This window comes from Prenolepis imparis, unplaced genomic scaffold (genome assembly GCF_030444845.1).
Source record: "Prenolepis imparis isolate NDT839.2.m4 unplaced genomic scaffold, iyPreImpa1.0 SCAF_10, whole genome shotgun sequence".
Taxonomy (NCBI): domain Eukaryota; kingdom Metazoa; phylum Arthropoda; class Insecta; order Hymenoptera; family Formicidae; genus Prenolepis; species Prenolepis imparis.
This window is the reverse complement of record NW_028141168.1, coordinates 14,981,917-14,999,414: the sequence shown is the minus strand read 5'-3', so window position 1 is coordinate 14,999,414 and position 17,498 is coordinate 14,981,917. Positions and strand designations below refer to the sequence as shown.

At 31.9% G+C, this 17,498-nt stretch overlaps 1 protein-coding gene across 2 annotated transcripts in view; it reads left to right on the top strand.

The window, feature by feature from the left end:
- Ache-2 (acetylcholinesterase 2) overlaps positions 1 to 13,117 on the top strand; it is a 116,275-nt gene extending 103,158 nt beyond the window's left edge. For both annotated transcript variants that reach the window (XM_083048273.1, XM_083048275.1), the window contains exons 6-7: positions 347 to 504; positions 4,000 to 13,117. In XM_083048273.1, the coding sequence (XP_082904399.1) occupies positions 347 to 504; positions 4,000 to 4,127 (286 nt within the window). In that variant the 3' untranslated portion in view covers positions 4,128 to 13,117. The remainder of the gene's footprint in view (positions 1 to 346; positions 505 to 3,999) is intronic.
- The last annotated feature ends 4,381 nt before the right edge of the window (positions 13,118 to 17,498 follow it).

Genomic DNA, 17,498 nt, shown 5'->3' with positions numbered 1-17,498 from the left:
GCTAGACAGCAAATGTAAGTGGGTTTCCTGTTTAATTCGTGACGAATGTACGTATATATTTGCGCAAAGATTCCGAGCAAACAACCGTGCTCTTCTTTCATCGCAAACAGATTCCATTCCGTTTGACGTCTGAAGACGGTTCCGCATCTGACTCGCCTCGCGTTCTTCCTCTTTCGCGTTTCTTCTGATTCTCCATCGTTCATTTCGCACGTCTCGCCACCTTCCCTCCCTTTTTCCGATAAACTCCGACTGCTCGTTCTCGAGCGCGATTCAAGCGATTTGCAAGTGACGCAATCAACTGAGAGAGAGAGCCAACCTTACCTTTCCTTTTTGAATTGTTTTTCAGGATGCCGACGCAGGATGAGGCCGATTGGCCGCCGTACACCAGGGATTCGCCGCAATATTTTATTTTGGACGCGGAGAAGAAGGACTACGGCCAGGGTCCACGTACGACGGCCTGCGCATTTTGGAACGACTTCCTGCCGCGGCTGAAGGGAATCCCCGGTAAGTGATAGTAACGTAGATAATGAATCCTTGCCGTGAAAAATAAAATCAAGTGTAATTCGGCACTAATTAATTCGCGACTCGTGGAGCATTTCTAACGAGGAATCGTGCTCGTGGAACGACCATTCGAAAATTTCTATATGTGGAGGCGCAAAATAGTCTTTGATGCGCTCATTATGATAATAGTGTTGTCGACGGTACTAATTACACTAATCGCACAAAGCACGCTAATCGTACAATCTCTCGATTCGTTATGTTCCATGAACACATTTACAACTGTCTTTAATAAAGTAATAAATCATGAATCAATTTGTTTTGGAATATTATTTAGCTATAATTGATAACGTTACATAATCATCTTCAAATTCTTTTGTAATTTATCAGAAAATAAAGAGAATTAAAGTTAATTTTTTTATCAGAGAGAGAGAGAGAGAAAGAAAAGATAGAAGTCCATGATAATCAGCGTCCTACTTAGTAAAAATGTTCGCAAACGTGCAATTGTCACGTGAATAGAATGTTTTTTTCTAATCTGATGTAATATACTTACGTATCTTGAGAGTGGTAATAAATTATCTTAATTGCAGTGTATCTTAACAATCACAAAAAATGAATGCTTTGAAATACATTAGGGATATACTTACATATAAGTATAAAGATCCAAATATATATAATCTATAATAAAATAATGAGATTAGTTCTGTAAAAGGTTTCTATAATAATCTTTTTTTCTCATTAAAGGACTTAATATCTAAACTGGAATCAGCTTCTATTTCTCTTTCTTTTTTGTTGTTAAAATTATTTATTTTAACAATTATTTTCTTTAACGGTATTATCACGTGATTTGGTCTTATTATCATTTGCAGTAACTAAGAAAATCGATTAACATAAAAAATATATTATAATGATTTCCTAAACATCTAAAAGCCTTGATATTTTGAAAAAATTATGATCTTTCAAAAGAATTTTTATTAACCATAATGTGTCTATGTAAATCAAATAGGTTCTTCTTCAGATAGAAATAAAAAGAATCATATAAACACACATTTATATGGTTTACATTAGAGCCAAGAAAATACTTTGCTGCCAAAGAAATTTATTTTATATTAATTCAAGTATTCAAGTTTTTTTTTTTTTATTATAAAAGTGTATATTTAATTTAATTATAACAGAATTGCTAAATTTTTACACGAGGAGTCAAGGAACAGCAAATACACTGTATTAATAATGAGATCTGAAAATAATACATTTCCGAATATTTTGCCAAAGAGAAAAGATTATTTATTTTTAATTATTTTTTTATAAGAAATATATGATAATATCGGTCTATATTTTATCTATAAGAACACTTCGTAGACCGAAAATTGCACATCAGATATGCACATATACATATTTTCAATATCATTAGAGTCATTGATTATCTCATATGATGAATATATAGAATATATTATAGAATTAATTATATATAAAATATGATAATAATTTAATATGACACCTTTTGTTAAACAATAAAAGTTATAATGGTAGATAATAACAATAATATTATATCGAATTATATACATTATGTTATATATTCGGATAGAGAGACTGTACTAATATTTTAGCGAAAAAGAAGATCAAAGCAAATTCGCAGAATTGCCATATTCAAATATTCACGGCGCTCTATTAGTCATGTAAATATTTTATGTTAGCAATATATATGACGGAACGTGGTACTAAAAGCGAATTTGAATTCCGTCAATATATATTTTGAGTTTCTGCGCAACAGTACGTCAAATCGCACGTCCACGTGAGAGAATGTAATTATGATTACGGATAATTATAATCTTTTTATATATATTATACGTGTAATATAATCTATATACCTATGTGTATATAATAACCTTATAATATATATATATATATATATATATATATATATATATAGACTAAATATAACACACTATATAAAATAATATATAACATGCGATTTTGCCGATTTGTGCTACGGTCTTAATTCTAGTATGGTAAATCAGGTAAATAATTTAGTTGTCATTCAATCAATAGCAACCTACTTTTCAATGTTGACTACTTCATTATGTCAGCGATTGACATTGCGCTATAGGGGAGAGTTTTGCGCATTGGGGAGAATCCAATAGTCGCGGCTCTGGCCAGTTATTATTGCAAATAATTTTGATGTTTCTGTTTATGTGTATTCGGAATATATCGGATTAAACAGCAGCGATTGTTTGCGAAACGAAGCAAGCGATTGTACACGTATTCATTTCCAATAGTTCTCCATTCAGTACTGCAACGCGTGATAACGGAAAATCACGTGTAATTGAAAGCTTCCGCTTTTATAATAATGTTATAATGATTGTACTTGTAGAAAATATATTGCAAATAACTTAATCATATTACGCAAAATTCGATGCATGCTAAGTATCACTATGACTTTTGTGATAACAAAACGTGTTATCTATAAATAATACATTACATATTTTTTTACTTCAATCTTCAATCACACATACACATTGATTTATTTATTAAAACTTAGATTTGTTACGCGGTTTTATAAAATATTTTAAAAATATTAATACTACACATACACATTAAAACTGTTTTACACATTAATTAGACTGAAATATACAACAACCTTGTTTAGGCTTCGTATTAAATTAAAAACGCGAAGATATTAAATATCTCTAATATTAAACATCTAACTAATAAGAAATAAGCTATATTAAGAGCCAGGCGCGGTTAGCAAAGCGCAGATGTTTTTCTTCTAATGAGAGTCTATTAATTTTATACATGATATTTAAAATTTTCAACATTTTCTTAAGAGTCAAAATTTCTTTTTTTCAAATAATATTCGATTCTTTATATGAATTGCATGAAAACTTTCAAAACGAATGTCAATTTACAAAATATCTTAATTTAATTTTTCTCATATATTGCGAGAAAAATAGAGAGATACAAATAAAATTAAAACAGATCTAGAGATACAAGAATAGCGTGATATGTAGAATAAGTGTAATATTATAACAAAAATTACTATTTAGATGTCAATTTGCCTGAGAAAGTCAAAGAAAGAGAAACTTTCGAGCTTCAAAAACTCAATACAAGTCGATTTAGCATATAAACGAACAATGAAATGCCATGAACTATGGACTTCTGATGAATAAAACAGAAAACTAAAACAAACCAAGTTCATATTAATTCTGAGAAAGTACAATATATTTAATTGCTAAAAAAATAAAAATCTGTCGATTTGGAGATCTACGTCAGTTTTGATACTTTTTCTCTACACAAAATATTCAAATGTCCTGCATTTTTTTCCATTTATTTTCAATTCAACAAAATCTTTAATTAAACAAAAAAATTAATTTTTATACACTGAAAAGTCCTGACATCTAGTCACAATTTCACTATATATTATGGTGTGTATTTATTGTGTCAGAGTATACTTGCATTTAATTCTCATTCTTCATTCATTTCGCGTCTTTGTTCCTGTTCCAGATCCTACGCCCGAGGTGTGCAAAAGCGCGATGTCGAGCGTTTCCGCGAGCGGTGTCGGCGAGCTGCGCGGTTCACCAATCGTGTCCATCTTCTTACTTCCGGTGCTGGCGGTACATAGATTCATATAAGTGATTAATCATCCATGTCAACAAACCCTTTACACGGCTGGCAGGTAACCGGCTGGGCAGAAACACTCCACACTCTGGCGTCACCGTCCGGCAAACAGGTCCTATATAACGAGCGTTGTTTACGCTTCAAGGTCGCATTAGCGGTCGTCAACCATTCGTAGATCGATAAGTCCGCCGTAGAGGACGTACATACGGCTATCGTCGCATCGTATAGCAGTAGTCCGTTTTCACTGTGTCGTGTTACGTCACCGGCACCGGTTTAGCACAGCGCGACGTATTTGCGAATGATAATCAAGAAATGTCCCAAAGAATTTCGCGCCCCCTTTTCGAGATAATCGATCAGGTCTAATCAGGACGCGACAGATCCTCGGAACAGAAAACGATCCGCGGCAGAAGACGCCGCGTCTAAATCGATCGACGTCAGTATAAAATCCGATTTCGACGATCATCCCACATCCGAGTTGCACTCCACCTCCGTCTCGTGCAGCCGCGAACACACCTGATTCTTTCTCTTTGATTCGCTGTCTCTTGCAAAAGCATCCGCTCTCACCGATTCTCATCGATCTCTGCGGACTTGATCGATCTTGTCGTAGATTTGATTGTTGCTACGATGTTACAAAAATTCTTGCACGAATTTAATATCGCGATTTCGTGACAAATATTTTTAAATCGATCGCTCGAGCTTAGTACGAATGATGGATTTACCGGAAGATGATGGATCGACTAAAAGTCAATATCTCCGATTGATCATAAAAATGACGATTGCATTGAAGAAAAGTTAATTAAGGAAATCGAATTAATTAAGGAGTTCTTAATATTGGATTCTAAGAAAGTCATTTTTAATCATTTTATTCGATGTTTATATTCATGATCGTTCCTAGAATTCGGCTTGCAAGAAATCAACTGCTATTTAGCTGCAAATTACAAACATCTCGCAATATATTTGATCTCTTAGTTTGCGACATAGTCAATCCTCTAGCACGACGATAAGTTGTATATATCCAAGACCAATTTCAGGAACACGTAAGTAAAGAAAGAGAAATGACGAAGACGATAAATAACGAACGCGTAGCTAAAGAAAATTAGCCGGCGTAGAGAAAGACGTGAATTATTAACTCCGAACTCATTAAATCGGAGAGCGACTAAGTAACGTCGATTTTTATCGCATCGATTGCGAGAGAGACGTCTTTAAAAAAAAACTTTAAGCACTTTTAATAAGGAAGAGAGATAAATTAAACCAGAGTTAATGTGTAAAAATTTTCATACTCGCGAAATTAAATGCACTTATCCCGAATCAAGATAGATTTTGTAATTGAGATAATTATGTCGATTGTATCGATATATATGTAAATATTGCTACTACATATTAACAATACATCGATGACAAAATATAATTCTTTAATAAGGAAAGAGACTTGACGTATAATTGAAGATTTCAGTGAATGTTTGAGATTATTGGAAACGTGATCATGATATGTCATTAAAAATTTACAGTAATATAATTTTATCGCGTGAAACAAGAAGAGTATTTAAAAAAATTTAGAACTAATTGATTATGTCATAAAAAAAAAACCAAAAATATTATAAGCGTACTCTCCTTTACACAATTAGAATGAACCCCTTAGATTATTACTATAAAGCCTAGAATGAATGATTCTATTAAAGCATTTATTAGCAGTAATAATCTAGAACAAAGTAAACGAAGACAGTAAAGCATCAATAAATCATTTGACACCAAATCGATTCTTAGGATATTAATAATAAGAGATAGAAGAGATCTAATAAATAAGCAATCTGTTGGTTATAATTATCGCACGAACTATCAACGTTAATCATCCCTGTGCAATGAATCATTTATTTAATAGTTGACAAAGTCAACGAGGAAAAAAAGAAAATCGATAAGATCGCGAGAGATAACTCAGATATAAAAGTTACATTTTCATCTAAGTGCTCAACGCGATTTTCCAAGAAATTTAACTTTTGCTTTTAATAATTTATTACGATATGAGTTGCCATAAAGTGAGCCGAGAGTGGAAGATTAATAAATTCCCATAGAAACCGCATGAGGGAGAAACCGAGTGAGAGAGAAGTAATAACGTGCGAAATTAGCAATGAGAGATCTATTGTTACTAAATTTTCAATTTCCAAGTAATTAAAATAACTTGGGACCCATTTATGATAAAATATGTTCTACATTAAAAGTGTAAAATTATCCTATCAACATTTTATAAGGATTTACATATATATTGTGTATATATATATATATATATATATATATATATATAATAGTTATATATATAAAAATCTATTATATCTATTATATATTATATATATATATATATAATAAATTCCGCTCTTTTATGATTTATTGCCATATAAAAAAATTTATCCGCGTCTGCATAAACAAAATAAGTTCTAAAATCGAGTTGTACGAATTTAATTTTCCAGGAATGATGACCATTTGAAATTTATTCATTAATTCAATTGGCGCAATCGAACGAGACATTCGTTCGTGACGTATCGCGAAACGATACAGTAATATTCTCATCGAAGCGAATTACAATGATATCATTATTCTCTCGTTTTTCGCGAAAGACCGTCGTTTCTTTTAATGTGCTGCCTCAGCGAAACGCTCTCTTTCGAGTCTCTCAACAGAATCAAAGATTCTGGGAAGCCGAGATGAAGCGGACTACGTCGCGTTTCCGCGAAGCTTTTAAGGGTATCTTACAGAAAGAGATGGATGGAGACCTACGTGCATCTGAGCTGGTTTTCAGAGGGAAAACGAGATGAATTTTATAAAAAAAAAAAAAATTGCTCTCCGAAAGATACACGTTACTTGTTACGCGAAATTGTACGATTGTCCGTTTATCATATCAGAAAGATGAAGCTTTGAAAAAAAGTTGGAAAAAATTTCTGCCATGAATATAAATACGGAATTTCCATTGCGGATCACGAATTCTTGATGTCAGATTTTGCGGAAAAATCCCCCCGGGAAATCTAATTTCGGGCATTTATTCGAGAAAAATTTCAAACGCGTTTGTCGCGCGCTCATCGATCATTTCGTCGATGTTGATATTACGACAGTCGCGACTTATCGGGAGGATGTCGGGACGACGGGAGAAAAGCGAGAAGAAGAAAGAGGAGAACAGGGAGGATAGGAAAGTGGACCAGAGAGCGAGAGAGGAGATTCGAAATCAATCGTTCAGTTTATCCATTTTATTGGCAAGTGAACTTCCCATCCGAGATAAGATCAGTGAAGGAGGTAAGTGATTCCCGATGCAAATGCACCGTGAGGTTGAAGGTTACGGGCACGTGAAAGCGCATTAAGGCTCCTCGTTTCGTCTCACGTATCCGCAATTTAACATTTTATTAGGACGTAACTGCTCCTGGTTGGCAACGATAGGAATCTGGACAAAGAAAAAACCGTAAAAGTCGTAAATTTTGACGGAATAATACAAATATCGGAGCTATTAGCGTCTCTTTATCGCGCTCGACGAGAAAAACGCGTAAAGTGATTTTAAATTGAATGTAAAGTTCGTTGTTAATGCTTATTTGTCACGATAAACACGCGATCGTACAAAAAAAAATATTGGCTAGAATTTAATTAAGGAGCTCTCATTGCGAAACACACCGGAAATGTTTGCAAGAGAGGATTTTGTTTGTGATTAATTAAACTGATAGTGTGTGTGTGTGTGAGTGTGAATGTGTATGTGTCTTGCATGTGTGCAACTTATAGCTATCAAGCAGTTATTGACCACTTTTCACGAGCTTCTAATTAAAAACCATCTATTGACATCTGAAGAGTCTTAATTTCCTTTCTTTTATTCGTGAAAAAAAAAAAAACAAATAATTTAATTTTACTTGATAAAATGTTCTTGGAAATTATTTTTATTCTTCAAACAAATAGTATTATGTTTTTATATTATATAGTTTTTATATGAAAAAATTTATGAAACCTGTTATTCTTATATTATAAATGCACACGTGTTTTTAGAGGTCAATAAATTCATAAATTTATCAATCGTTATAAACTCAGAAATATGATCAATAATGATACGTCATTGTTTCTTCTGACGAAGAATTTTATTTTAATGACTTACAAGTCTTGTCACTCTCTACAGAAAGTTAGATATGAACAGTTTATTTATATATATAATAATATTACATTTATAGTAAAATATTTAATAGATATTCACGTATCTTATACAATCAGGATAAAAAATATCATCACGTTGTGTGTCTAGAAACAATAAATTTTACGCTATTTATGCAAATACACATTGGAGTGCATATCTCGATTTAGATTTTAAATAATCAATCTATATTTACAGTCGACAAAATTTTTTAACATTTTAATTTTTTTTAAATTAACGATTTAAGATATATCGAAAATGTTTTGACTAGCTAAAAGAAAAATGAAAATATTCCACTCTCTCCCAATACAAACACACACATTCTATTATAATATATAAAACAATCGACGACAAATAATGTTTTAAGTATATTTAACATTTTTAACGTGATATTATTTGACGATACTAATCAATAACCTGCGAAATTCACTAATTCTAATTAATTAACAACTTACATATTACATTGATTTCCCCCAATCAATAACGTCGTAAATGCACGATATGTAATATACAAGCAGCAACTAATGTAGTACAGCACAATTCGGACAATAAAATAGTCGGAGCTCAAAGTGTTAATGAATTTAAAACCAAATCAATCTATTTACAATTACATTAATCAACTATCGTCGATTTAAAAAAAAAATTGACATATTTAATTGTATCTATGAAAATATTTATATATAATCTATACGAATCATGATCGATTTATTTACGTACAAAGATACGAAGTTTGTCCCGTTCCAAATCATCTTTCAAATTAAGATCGATCAAATATGATCGAGATCTACGAGAATGAATGAGATTATCTCGCAAAAGGGCGGAAGCAAGGGAGGCAGATCAGCTTGTGTAATATTATACAGCATTTATATTACAATTGCTTGAAAACAAATTTTACACCCGAGAATTTTACACTATCGTGAATATAAACATCAGAGGAGGAGGAAACTCGCGTCGATAGAGATGCCGACGTCGAATCGTTACGTTAAGAGAATGAGGTATATATAATAATAATAATAAAAAAAAAGAAACCAGAATTTTTCAGCTGGTCAAAATCAGACATTGTTGAAGTCACAAACGATAGCGATACGAAAAGCAAAAAAAGGAAAACACAGAAATGTACATGCATATATATACACACGTACACATTATTGATAAGCGAGAGAGATGTACATTATATATAAATATATATATATATATATAAATGCAAATATAATTATATACTATGTGTATCCAGATTACGTGTGACGTCACGCACGAGACAAGGTCTAGCTGTAGGCTTAAGTGTTAAGGCATTGTACAACTTGCGATCAGCAAACTCGCTGATGGAACCCTAGGTTCCTTTTGCAGCGATTTCAGCTTTATCTAAGGATCAATGTGAGAGAAGAAATGTGTGATAAACGGTCTCTTGTTTCCGCGGTATAATAATCAAGAAAAGAATTCCGGTGAATTCTGTCTTCTATACATAGGTTGAAAAAAAAAACTCGAGCTCTCGGACTCGTCTGTCTCTATTTTTGCGTTCGACGAACTTTCAAATCTGACTTTTAAATCGGATGATTATTGTCAGTATATCATTTGATTGCCGATTAGTCATTGTAGGTACAAAAAAATGATCTGATCCGTGCGAAAACAACCATTCATTCGTTTATTCGAATATCTTACACGTATATAATAATAGTACACACAGATACACATACACGCACGCGCGCACAATATTCTTTAAAATAAAAAAAATAAAAAAATTATAAATTTTCAGAAAAGTAGATTATATTTTCTAAGTAGAGTGAGATATATAGAAATATGTATATTTCGCGCGAATTAATTCGCAGTGCGGCTAATTGAAGATTAGATTATAAGGAGGAAAAGTCTCTGAAAAAGCTAGTAATAGATTTACTCGTGATTTAAACGCGTATATTTACATATGCATACATATGCCGCGTGTACAGGGTGTTCTATATGAATCAATATAGTAAAATATGGTTGTTGTGTAGAAAAGCGATGAATTAAGAAGCAGAAAAAAAAAGATTATTACACGCATATACGAGGTATATCGTCACGCATACACATCGTAAGCTCACCACCTAGATTTGGAATCCAGTTTCATATCGATCCGGCTTTACGCAGAGACGGATTCTCTTGCAAGTTTGCAAGGAGAGGGTTCAGTCGATTTTCAGCACGTCGCGAGAAAATCGTATTAATCGATTTCAGCGAGAGATCCGTGAGAGATCTAAAATGAACTCTGAGATATTTCAGCAATTTTGAGCTCGTGAATTAATTCTTGGTGTGACATTGTCAAAATTATTCGGAGCGGACGATTGCTGGTGAACACGGAGAGAGAGAAATTTAACCGGGTATGTATTAGGAATGTTTTAGGAGAGAAAGGGGAAATTTCATTTCAACAGCTGCGCAATGGCGACACATACAGACATTGCGAAAATCGCGCCCGCCTCGTCAGCTCGCGCGATTTTGCAAACTCGAACACCACGTATATGATGTCGAGCATTTCTCTGTACGAATGAATTCAATTTCTTCACTTTTATCTAAAATTGATATCTCTTGAACGGATGCCTCGAGCAGGAGAAGGTTATTAGGGGGGAGGCAGGAAGTATTTACGATACTCTTTCGAAAGTGTCTTGCTCCGAAACTTAGTGCATCTGAATACATGTGTGATTCGTATTTTATCTCCTTATTTTTATATATTTCTAAAATTCTATATCTCGAAATACTTGTCGCAAAAAAATCATTCATGCGAATATTTATATTTATTTATTATGTACAATATAATGAATCAGAAGATATAATATGTACGTCAATGAATGATCGCGTAATATACAGTTATTTCTGCAGCTATTGCATATTGTATATAATGTAATTATTTTTTCAAAAATGTTAACATGATACTAGTTTTCAAAGAGAGAGAGAAATTTTATTACATACTATAAATTAAAACTAGTGGTTACAAGCAATTTTACGCGTTTTGTTATTCTTTTCATTAATTTTATTTAGCGTGCTTTCCACGTAAGATTAATAACAATAAGATTCATAATTCGAAAGTTTAAATTTTATTCAGATCCATAAGAGTATATAAAAAAAAGATAATAGAAATAATGTTCTTTAATAGATCATTTATTCATATATATTATTATTCTTTTATGATCTTCTATTTTAATGGAACTAACATGTTTAATCAGCGCATTTTATTTTTGTATATTTAATATTTATATCTGTTTGTTCTTTCAAAATTTTCAATTTTAAGGCTCCTGGTACCTTGCCGACCATGTCGGAATCGTGACGTTAGAGGCGAGAAAATACACGCTATTTTTTTTTAGATGCCGTTTCTAAATAAAAACATATTTGTATAAAATAACACTTAAGATCTCTTTAATACACTTCTAAAAAACGCCGAAAACTATTCTTTTCCCTTTATAATCAATCAACAGCTGTAAAATGTAATATTATGAGGCCCAGTCCTTCTGATCTTTGCACATGTGCAGTCATTCCGCATGTCAAAGTCTGATATCTCGATCATTTTACGGTTGTTGATTGACTGTCAAGGGAAAAGAATAGTTTTCGGCGTTTTTTAGAAGTGTATTAAAGAGATCTTAAGTGTTATTTTATGCAAATATGTTTTTATTTAGAAATGGCATCTAAAAAAAATAGCGTGTGTTTTCTCGCCTCTAACGTCACGATTCCAATATGGCCGCGGTGAGCACCCAGGAGCCTTAATTTTACAAAGAAGAAAAAACGAAGCTAACACATTATTGCCGTAAAAAGTGAAAAAATTTAACGTTTTGGATCTCGAAAATCTCCCCAATTCAAGTTTATCAACAGATTTTGCAAAGTACATTTGCTTCATTGACAGAAAGAATTAATACACGATTCATCATATTGTCGACATAATTTTAACAAGATCTGCTAACAAAGAATAAGCCAGATTAATGCTAGAGATCAAGTGTGGATTCTATCGAACGCAGCAAATTCGAAAAAAATAATATCAATATTTAACCCGATGTGCCATTTAAATAAAGTTTATTGCCACCAATCTGTCATCCGTCACTGCGATTGATAAATCTATACTCGATTTTTGCTACCAATTTAATTTATGTTTGTTGGTTCTGTCAGCAGAACGCAAGATTAATGTCAACAATATATTATGTGTATTGAGTCAAAATTTTTGACTTAATAACACTTGTCTGGTTTCTCGCGAAATATTAATTATCTTGAAACCGTATCTCATACGCGAGCATCTCTCTCATGAAAACACAAATATTCGAAATATTTCAGAGTCAATAATATATTTATGATTTGCGTTTCTTATAATATGCGTGATAGTCCGACTGACGATATATTCGCGTCAACGAAATAGTTATTAAACGGGCATTTCGTTGACATATTAGATAAAAATCTTGCTTTGTTTCGAAAGAAAAAATAAGAGACCCGTCGGAAATACGAAATCTTCCATTTACATATCATCTACATAGAAAGAGATAAATATATATATATGTATGTATGTATGTGTGTGTGCGCATAAATTTGTGAACGTGCGTGTTTCATATATCAATGTTATAATTATAGAGTATATATATATATATATATATATATATATATATATATATATATATATATTATTTGTAACCCAATCGACAAATACGGCCGTTAATTAGCATCGATCTACGGATCGCTGAATGAAAGATAAAGAAATAACGATAGAAAAGAAGGAAGAAGAAGATTCATTAATTGTATTTTAATTAAACAAGCAAGACAAAACTATTTTCTACAGTTCAACCATCGGCTCTAACGTCAATCGGCTTAAGAGAGAGAGAGAGAGAGAGAGAGAGAGAGAGAGAGAGAGAGAAAGAGCACCTTGTCAAATGACAAGTCATATCGACTGCAGCATTGCATGTCAGAAATATGACGGAAGTACATGGTATCTTTCGACAGTGAAATGTGAGAACATATCAATGTATGCATATATTCGCGATAAGTCTATACGATATGTCCCTAATGTCGCACGCACTTCTTTTAAACATGCATTGTCCATTTATATATTAAAAATGGTATGACAGATATTGCAACTTTGTACATATAAAGTTTTTTTTTTTTATAAAAGCATAATCTTCTGATAATGTGATACTTTTAATATCAGGCCTTTTAATATCAAATCTACAAAGAGTATTAATTGCGTGATTCGATCACGTTTTATCGCTATTTCATGGCATTTACAAAGTTTATTTTTTTTTGCTGAAAAAATAAAACTAATGTAAAGATAAGCTTTTCAATAATTTTACGAATATTATATAGTAAATGTACGCCGATGATTTAAGAGAGAATTTTTCGCGGCATTTGTTAAGAAATTTTTTTCTCAACACAAACACTTTTTCTCAGCGTGAGAAAAGTTAAAGCAAGTCGGAATTTATATATTTATATTATCATTTTTGCATCGCGTTTGTCTTTCTATATATTAAAATTCACTCTAGTTTTACTTGTAAAACGCTCAGTTTCACTCTCTAACTAGCATATATTCCAAGCGCAAACACATGACTTTATAAGAAATTTATTTTGCAAACTGCTTGTTTGCAGATTAATATTTCATATCTTACAATTAGATATGAAAGGAGTGGCCTTTAACGATTCACATAAGTTTTATCAGGATTTGCAAGAAATTTTTAAATTCCATCATTTTACTATCCTAAGAGCTTTGCTTTATTACTCTAAAAAAATAATTATCAAATATTCCTCTTTGTTCGGTAATATATTCGTAATAAAATGCAGACATCTTATTTTTATTCGTGCAATAAAATCAGATAATCTTTTTTATACGTTGAGCATCTATTCTTTATAACCGGATTTTTTACAATTGGATTTACGATGGAAGAAGATGGTATCTATATAAACGGCAGATACCAAACCCAATGGGAAAATTCGAAAAAAAGATTCAAGAAAGAGAACAATGCATTTTTGTATTATTCTGAAATGTCATAAAATAGTTCTCCGAAATATTAAATATTGTGCGAAATTTAAAAACACCGCAACATTCAAATCGAAAAAATCAGACATTATTTCAAAAATGTATTTATTCGAGTGTCATAATTTGCATAATTTTATAATTATACGTGTGAATATATATATATATTTTTTTTTATTTACTAATAAATTTACAAAATTTTTCAAAATTCTATTAAATTTAAAATTATCGTCTTTCTCTCGAGCATTTTGCAAAAAATATATTTTTAATTTGTTTTCTTTTAATTGTAATATTCTTATTTTTGCACATCAATGAAGATATATATATTATATATTTTTTTATTACTTATATATATTTTTATCTGAAAAAAATGCATATGTACCTTTCTCAAATTTAATGAATTAAAAATAATAAAAAATTGTGCTATCTCACAATTATTTTAAGTAATGAATAAAGCTTCATTATTATTAAAACTGTAGTAAAAACTCGAAGAAAATAATTTGACAATTATCATTTTTATTATTAAAATTTTTTAATATCTTAATTATTATATACGTATAAATGAACATAGTAAATTTTTAATATATTACAGAGGAAATAAATACTGTTGCTTGCAATAATAATATTTATATAGTAACTATAACATTTACAGAGAGAATTGAACATTCCTTAGCTCCGAAATGTTTAAAACTTTTTTTCACAAAAACAATTTGCTATTATACGGATACGAATCCAGAATCATTCTCAATTCATGGCGCGACTCGAATCACATAGAAGAACGGAAGATCTCCGAGATCCCTCCGCTTTACATGGTCGAGAACATTATATAAAGCTCACGTTCAACGACGGAAAGTCGTTTCCTCCGCAATAGTCGCCATCGCTAGGGTGGTCGAATCGTGTCAGAATCGCACACGGTAACATGGATCGGACACGGGGGCCATAACGATCGACAATTTTTCCAAATTTGCCCTCGCTTGAGGGCGCCTTAATGCTCATCAAAAGGCGAGTTATGAGCAATTTGCGCGCCGCCATTAAATCGTTCCCTCGAAATCCGGTGATGGATCACAAAGGCGTGACCTCGTTTTCCCTCCCGATGCGACACGGCACTGTCGGGAGCACCGCCGGGTGCACCTGCACAACTTCGTCACACATTCTGACAAGCAATCTGCCGTCGCGTTCTTGCATCAACGAGAGCGATGTGACTAACATAAGGGACACCGCGAGCGAGCACTTTAATTGCACCGACGTACCTAAATAGATATTGTACGGGGATCTCCGATATATATATATATATATATATATATCTATATATTTGATGATGCAGACTGAAACGTGCATTTTTTAGACTTTTTGAATAAAGCCGAGCCGCCCGCGCAATATTTGTCAATATTTTTCGTCCTCGAGCGGGACGAAAGAGATTGTGATAATGAGCTCTCGCGTAATTCAGGTGACAATATAATACAAGAGGCGGAGTATTATAGAGGGAGACGAAAGAAATCAACAATTCATGGTGTGTACGTACAATGAAGGGAGGAGCTTTCTGATTTATAGATAAATGCGAGAGATTATATTACACATTACCTGAATTATATATACATATATAGGGTGTTTTCTGCATATCTCATTTCCTTTTGGCTGTGGATTCTATGATCTAACATATGATCGATTGTTGCTCGACAAGAATTATAGTTAAGAGAATAACGAAATTCTCGTAAATTATGTGATTCCAAAAAAATTAAAAAAAAAACGCAAATTAACAACAAACTTGATTTTATCTCTTCTTCAAAAATTGATCCTCATTTTAACAAAATTTTCAATGCGTTAACTAAAATGTAAAAATATCTCATTCATCAAGAGTTTGAACATTTGATCATAAATTGTGGACTCTCGTTAAATTGTTAAAGAGAAAACGTGAAGGAGAAAATACGCGAGGTATTTCCGTGGGTCAAGGAATCCGTGGGTCAAGGAATACGCGATAAACGTTGAATATTCTGTATAAAATACGCGAAAAGGATGTCGCATGTGCAAGTAAAGGGAGAAAAACAAAAAGGAAAAAAAATATATGTATATATATATATATTTGTGTTTTAACGAGATAAATATATTTGTGTTTTAAAGAGAAAAAAAAAAAAGAAAGAAAGTCAAAGTGAAGAGAGGATAAAGGGCAAGTCTCAGAGCAAGATAATGTTAATAGGGCCTAGGCTTTAGCGTTTCATGCGCCCCTCTCGTTAACGATTAGCATGCCCTCATACATATCATTAGATAGTCTTTTATTTATCGAAGCGTCCAGTGAAAATAAGTTTAGGATTAGTGCCTCGACGATGCGTTCAATGATCGGCTATGCAGGGTGACACGAGCAAGAACGTTATGCATTGTCGCTTATACGGAACGAGACGTCAGAAAATTGAATTTTTTAGATTTCTCGCGCAATTTCGAAAATATTCCGTGATATATGATAATGTGTTTTTCGGAAATATATACGGGAGACACACGTATCACTTTTATACACGCATCGTATTACAAGTAATATATTATTTCGTTGGTAACAACAAGTAAAAATGAAAGAATTTAATACAAAATATTCTTGATTTATAATTATAAATTTTCTTGATTTATATATATATAATTTTTGGAAAACTGACTCATGCTGTTCGATAATACAATGCAAAAACTACATATACATATACATATGTTTATGTATTCTATATTAATCACAATCACAGGTCATCAGCAAATCATCATAAGTCAATACGAGTCGTCAGCTTTACACATCGACAGAAATCGATAATATTACGATGTGAGATAATTTCAAATAAAAACGTAGCGGATATAAATGTATCTCTGATGCATTTTTATTTGAAATATTATTGATAATTAGCTGGAACATTTTCGAAAATGTTATTTATAATAAAGTGACATTTTTTTTTCAAGTATCCAAGTTTCAGAGTTCGTTCGTTTTTATAAAGAAAAGTTGCATGTTCCACTTAGGCGACAAAATAACCCCTTAATTTGTGTCATCCTGTAGAACAGAAGTGTACAACACACGAATGATTTATTACCATTTTCTGTCTAATTGTTTTGTCAAAATTCATTTATAAGAACAATATATACAAATTTATTTTTTATTATACTATATACAATTATGAGAATTATTTTCACATTTATTTTCTAATATTTTATAATATTACATATATTAAGAGAATACATAGAGTAGGATAAGTAAAATATTGAATTATTTCTTTTAACCAAAAAATTTTTTTAGCCAAAAGTGTTTTA